Source organism: Lipotes vexillifer, unplaced genomic scaffold (assembly GCF_000442215.2).
Source record: "Lipotes vexillifer unplaced genomic scaffold, Lipotes_vexillifer_v1.1 scaffold376, whole genome shotgun sequence".
Lineage (NCBI taxonomy): Eukaryota > Metazoa > Chordata > Mammalia > Artiodactyla > Lipotidae > Lipotes > Lipotes vexillifer.
This window is the reverse complement of record NW_006785037.1, coordinates 1424693-1430622: the sequence shown is the minus strand read 5'-3', so window position 1 is coordinate 1430622 and position 5930 is coordinate 1424693. Positions and strand designations below refer to the sequence as shown.

The 5930-nt window shown below is 38.1% G+C and overlaps 1 protein-coding gene across 3 annotated transcripts in view; it reads right to left on the bottom strand.

Annotated features, from left to right (window-relative positions):
- Positions 1–5930, bottom strand: part of VPS13B (vacuolar protein sorting 13 homolog B) — an 804491-nt gene that overhangs the window by 703297 nt on the left and 95264 nt on the right. For all 3 annotated transcript variants that reach the window (XM_007457167.1, XM_007457166.1, XM_007457168.1), the window contains exon 14: positions 1530–1699. In XM_007457167.1, coding sequence (XP_007457229.1) covers positions 1530–1699 — 170 coding nt within the window. The remainder of the gene's footprint in view (positions 1–1529; positions 1700–5930) is intronic.

Below are 5930 nucleotides of genomic sequence, written 5' to 3'. Positions count from 1 at the left end.
GGTATGCGGGCCTCTCACCGCTGTGGCCTTTTCCCGTTGCGGAGCACAGGCTCCGGACGCGCAGGCTCAGCGGCCATGGCTCATGGGCCCAGCTGCTCCGCGGCACGTGGGATTCTCCCGGACCGGGGCACGAACCCGTGTTCCCTGCATCGGCAGGCGGACTCTCAACCACTGCGCCACCAGGGAAGCCCTGTCTCTTTCTTGAACTTATTAACGATATTTACTTTAAAGTTCATGCATATACTGTCATATTTTAATTCTTCTCCACTGAAATTTTCCCCAGATGATCTCTTTACCCAGCAATACAATGAACAATTATGAGTGGCTGATAGAGAGCAAATATACAAAGTGAAACTGATATATCTTAATTTTCTGCCATACTTCTATAAGTTCTTGTTATTTAATGTTAGGACAATTTTTACTTCCATAATCATCATCACGTCATCATTAAAAGACATATAACCCCCAAAATAATAAAGATAACAGATAATACCTTGTATGTATATGGCAGACTCAGAAAGCAATACGCTGTATATGGACCTAAAATATTAAGCATCTAATAAGTCCTCATTAAGAAACACAGTAATAATCACTGGGTTCCTAATTATGTGCAAAATGGTTTACATGCATTATCTCACTGAATATTCAAAATCATTCTAGGAGCTAGGTACTTTGGGAGAACTGCTCTATGCCAGCACCCCGACAATCTTAAAATCCATGTAGCCCACAAGGCAAGGCTAAACCACACAAGAACTAAGCCTTGGTGGAGCACCCTATGATATTATCAGAACAGGGGAAAATAGGCGGCCTTGTGCACAACTGCTAAAAGACCATTTCTCAGTTGACTTCTCATCTTGAGAAACACTGCTATGGGGAAATTTTCTCATCAGCATCCCTCATTCTCGGGGCATTCCATCTACTCTCTCAGAGTACAGCTGTAGGCTATATAACTGCTTAGCTGCAGTGTGGAACTGAATCCTTGTCAACAAGGTATCCTACCATGTGTGCTGCAGGTCATTTGGCGCTCTAGATTCAGGGTCGTCCTGAAAGGGACAAGGCAAGCCAACACCATTACTGATTTGCTTTTGCTGTCTATGTAAGTAATAAACTATCTGAATCTATCAGGGCTTGTTGCTTCTTTACCGGCTGACTCTGTCAGCCTACATGAAAAATATAATTTTCTTTTGTTTTTCAGAAAAGGAAAACAAGGCTTAGAGATATAAAGCAGTGTCCTAAGGTGTCATAGCTTGTACATGGTCTGACATCAAGGCAAATGTTCTTCAACATTTCTTTATAGAGCCTTAGCTTGAGGTTATTTTTTTAATCTATTTATTTACTTATATAATATATATAAATTATTTTCTAAGAATTAATAATCATAGTTACATTGCTTTAACTTCATCATGGATAACTATTATATGTAGACAGATATTCTGATATTCTATTACATAATCAACTTCCTCTTACAATATCACAGGACCAATAAATATACATATATGAGAAAACAAGTAGTAAATGACAAAATATACCTTTTCTCCCATAATGACAGGTAACAAATGATCCAGCAAGTTGAATTCAGCCATGAAAATTGTGAAGGTACATTTGAGGAGAGTAATACTTGTATGTCGAGTAGGAATATATTCCTCCAAAGATGCCACTTCTTCAGGATTCAGCACTGTTTCACTTTCACCCTTAATATCTAAAATGAAATAATAAAAATGCAATGAAAATTTATTTTTAAATAATTTTCTTAATTAACGAAAAATTAATTAGTTCTCCAAATTTCAAGGTCAAATTCTTTTTTTCAACAATGTAGCAGTTGTAAAAGTGTTGCCTTAAACAAGAATAAATTACTCTAGAAATGTATGCCTTTGCTATGTAAAAATTTGTTTTATATTTTAAAATATTTCTTAAATATTTTAAAGAAATTTTTAATCTCTGTCATTAAAAGAATAACAGCTTCCTTTCATAAAAACACCACTGAGATAATGTAAATTCAAGCCACAGACTAGGAGAAAATATTTGCCATAGACAGACACATAGATAGACATAGGTATATGCACAAAGGACTTGTACCCACAGCATATTAAAAATTAAAAACTACCTAAAAATCAAAAATAAACCAAATATTCAATGGAAAAATGGGCAAAAAAGCCTTGAACAAGCAAAAGATAATACATCCAAATGGTCAAAAGTTATTTCAAAAGCAAGTTAACATTGTTAGGTATCAGATAACTGCAAATAATGTCACGATGTGGTAGCACTATACATCCACTGGAAAAGCTAAAATGAAAAAGACTAAGAATACTAAAAGTTGGCAAATACATATCAGCAAACTTTTTCTATAAAAAGCCATATAGAAAATACGTTAGGGGGGACTTCCCTGGTGGCGCAGTGGTTAAGAATCCACCTGCCAATGCAGCGGACAAAGGTTCAAGCCCTGGTCCGGGAAGATCCCACATGCCAAGGAGCAACTAAGCCCGTGCGCCACAACTGAGCCTATGCTCTAGAGCCTGCGAGCCACAACTACTGAAGCCGGTGCTCTGCAACAAGAGAAGCCACTGCAATGAGAAGCCTGCACACCACAACAAAGAGTACCCCCTGCTAGAGAAAGCCCACACACAGCAACGAAGACCCAACACAGCCAAAAATAAGTAAATAAATAAAATTTTTTTAAAAAAAGAAGAAAGAAAAGAAAATACCTTAGGGGACTTCCCTGGTGACACAGTGGTTAAGAATCCACCTGCCAATGCAGGGGACACGAGTTCAAGCCCTGATCCAGGAAGATCCCACATGCCGTGTAGCAACTAAGCCCATGGGCCACAACTACTGAACCTGCACTCTAGAGCCCGCGAGCCACAACTACTGAAGCCCGCGTGCCTAGAGCCTATGCTCCGCAAGAAAAGCCACCGTAATGAGAAGCCCGTGCACCACAACAAAGAGTAGCCCCCACTCACCACAACGAAGAGTAGCCCCCACTCGCCACAACTAGAGAAAGCCCACGCACAGCAACGAAGACCCAATACAGCCAAAAATTAATTAATTAAAGAAAAAATACTTTAGGCTTAGTGGGTCATACAGCTTGTCCCAATTACTCAATTCTGCAACTGTAGTACAAAAGCAGTCACAGACGAAACATAACTAAATGAGCAAGACTACGTTCCAATAAAACTTTACCTATGAAAACTAAAAATTAATTTTCATACAGTTTTCATGTGTCACAAAATACCAATCTTTTTCATATTTTTTCCAATTATTTAAAATGCAAAACCCATTATCAACTCTTAAGCTGTACAAAAAGAGGCAATAAGTCATAATTTGCTAACCCCCTGATCAAGGGCAACTAAAACTCTCCTACACTGCTGGTAGGCGTGTAAAGTGACTCAACCAAATTGAAAACAGTTTGGAGATATTTACTAAAGGTAAACATATATGATCATTTTACCTAAGTGATTCCACCCTTAAATTCCCAACAGAAATTAGTATATATGTTAATCAAAAGGTATGTACTAGAATGTTGGTAGCATCGCTACCATAATAACCAAAAACTAGAAACTAACCAAATACTCATCAACAGTAAAATGGATAAATAAGTTATGGTATATTCACAAAATGGGATACTAAAAAGAAATGAGAATGAATCCCACAAACATAATGTAAGCTAAAGCCACAGGCAAAAGAGTACATACTGTGTGATTACATTTACATGAATTCTAAAATATGTCAAACTAAATCTAGGATGTTAGAAGTAAGGAGAGTGGTTACCCTCGGGGTTCAGAGTAATAACCAAAAGAGGGCAAGGAGAATATTGGAGTTCTGGTAAGGTTCCATTTCCTGAACAGTTAGCCACATAGATGTGGTTAAGTTTACAAAATTCACAAAACCATACCCTTAGTTTTGTGTGCTTTCCAGTATGTATCTTATACTTCAATAACGAAGTAAAAAAAAAAGGGGGGGGGGAGGGAACTGCTAACTACTCAGAGAACTGCCTGTACAAAGTCAGTTAGCAGCAGTTTCTTTATAGAGATCATAAATATTTCTGAAATGATAAACTGCTTCAAGTAAAAATTCATTTTATACAAACGTGTGTGTGTGTGTGTGTGTGTGTGTGTGTGTGTGTGTGTGTGTGTGTGTGTGTGGAGTAATTCCACCGTGGAAGAGATTGCTCATTGCAATCTTTTCTTCTTCCTTTTAGCAATAAAACTCTCTGAATTTTCAGTGAGGTATATGTGTGTGTGTGTGTGTGTGTGTGTGTGTGTGTGTGTGTGTGTGTGTGTGTGTGTGTGGAGTAATTCCACCGTGGAAGAGATTGCTCATTGCAATCTTTTCTTCTTCCTTTTAGCAATAAAACTCTCTGAATTTTCAGTGAGGTATATGGACTCCGTCTAGAGAATATATTTTCCAGCCTCCCTGGCTGCTGGGCGCAGGGACATGTTACTAAGTTTGGGTCAATAAGATGACAGAGCCATGTCATTAAGTGAAACTACATGTCTACCATTTTCTCTTGTTCCCCCTTCCTGTTGATTAAAATTAGACACTGTAATGGTGAGCCAACACTGACCATGTAGATGAAGTATACCTCAGAGGATGGTGGAAAAACAAGATAAAAGGAATTCTGGGTCTAAGACCACATCATGAAAGAGAGTCACCCTAGTCTCCTGGAGTACCTACCAGCTTGGGTTTTAACATGAGAAAAATTAATTATATACTGTTTTTTGTGTGAACATTAGTTCTCATTTCTCTGGGATAAATGCCCAGGAATGCAGTTGCTGGGCTATATGGCAGCTGCATGTTTTTTAAAAAACTGCCAAAACGTTTTTAGGAGTGGCTGTACCATTTTATATTCCCACCAGCAATGAATGAGTGATCCAGTTTCTTCATGTCCTACCCAACATTTGGTGCTGTCACAGTTTTCTGTTCTAGCCATTCTGTACATACTATCCTACCACTTATCAGAGTATCTGGCAATGGAGCAGGCATTCAAGCAAGGTGCAAGAAATGAATGCATGAACATATCAAGCACTTACAGCACTATGTTACGTGATTTTACATGCATTAGTCTTTGGAAGTAGGTCCTATAAGCGTATCATTTAGCACAACAGTAAATTTTCTGTGACAACAGAAAATAACAGAAGTGTCAACAAAAACAATGCTTATTTCTCTTTCACTCAACAATCTGAGTCTAGAGGATCCATGGTGCCACCACACTACTGAAGACTTAGGCTCTCTCTATCTTATTGTTCTGTCATCCTCAGCATGCAGTTTTGATCTCAGAGTTGAAGCTAGCAGGTCCAGCCCTGCCATTATAATTGCTTTCCAGCAAGAAGGAAGGGAAAAAGTAAAAAAGGAAGGTACACTCTTTTCCTTTTAAAGTCCTGTCGCAAAAATTCACATGAAGTTTTGCTCCCATCCAGTAGCCAGACCTAGTCATATGACTGCATTTGGGAAGTGAAGTCTTTATTTCTATCATGAAAATTTCTACCATAGAAATTTCTATTACTATAAGAGGAGAATGGATACTGGGGAGACAATTTAACCAACTCTATCGCAATAATTAAACTCATAGAGATAGAGAAATGGAAAAATCAGTGATGTTGATTACTTCCTAAGGTCAGTAAGTAGTGGGGGTCAAACTCAGCCTGATGCCACAGGCTGAGGTCTTTATTATTCTGTACTCCTTCATTATACTCTTATGTCCTGCTCGAGTGCTTCACTGCATGAAAAGGAAATTTGTATTTTATGAAACTGTGATAACCATATCTTTATACCATGCAGAAAATATCAGTCACACAAATTTTTTTTTACCAGTAGGACCTAAGTTTTCTTGAATATTAAATTCGTATGCTTAAAACCCATCTTCTTCATGTCTCCTCCTTAGAATCCACTAAAGTGGAAAAATGGTCATATTTCAGGAGTATACAAGGGAAAGA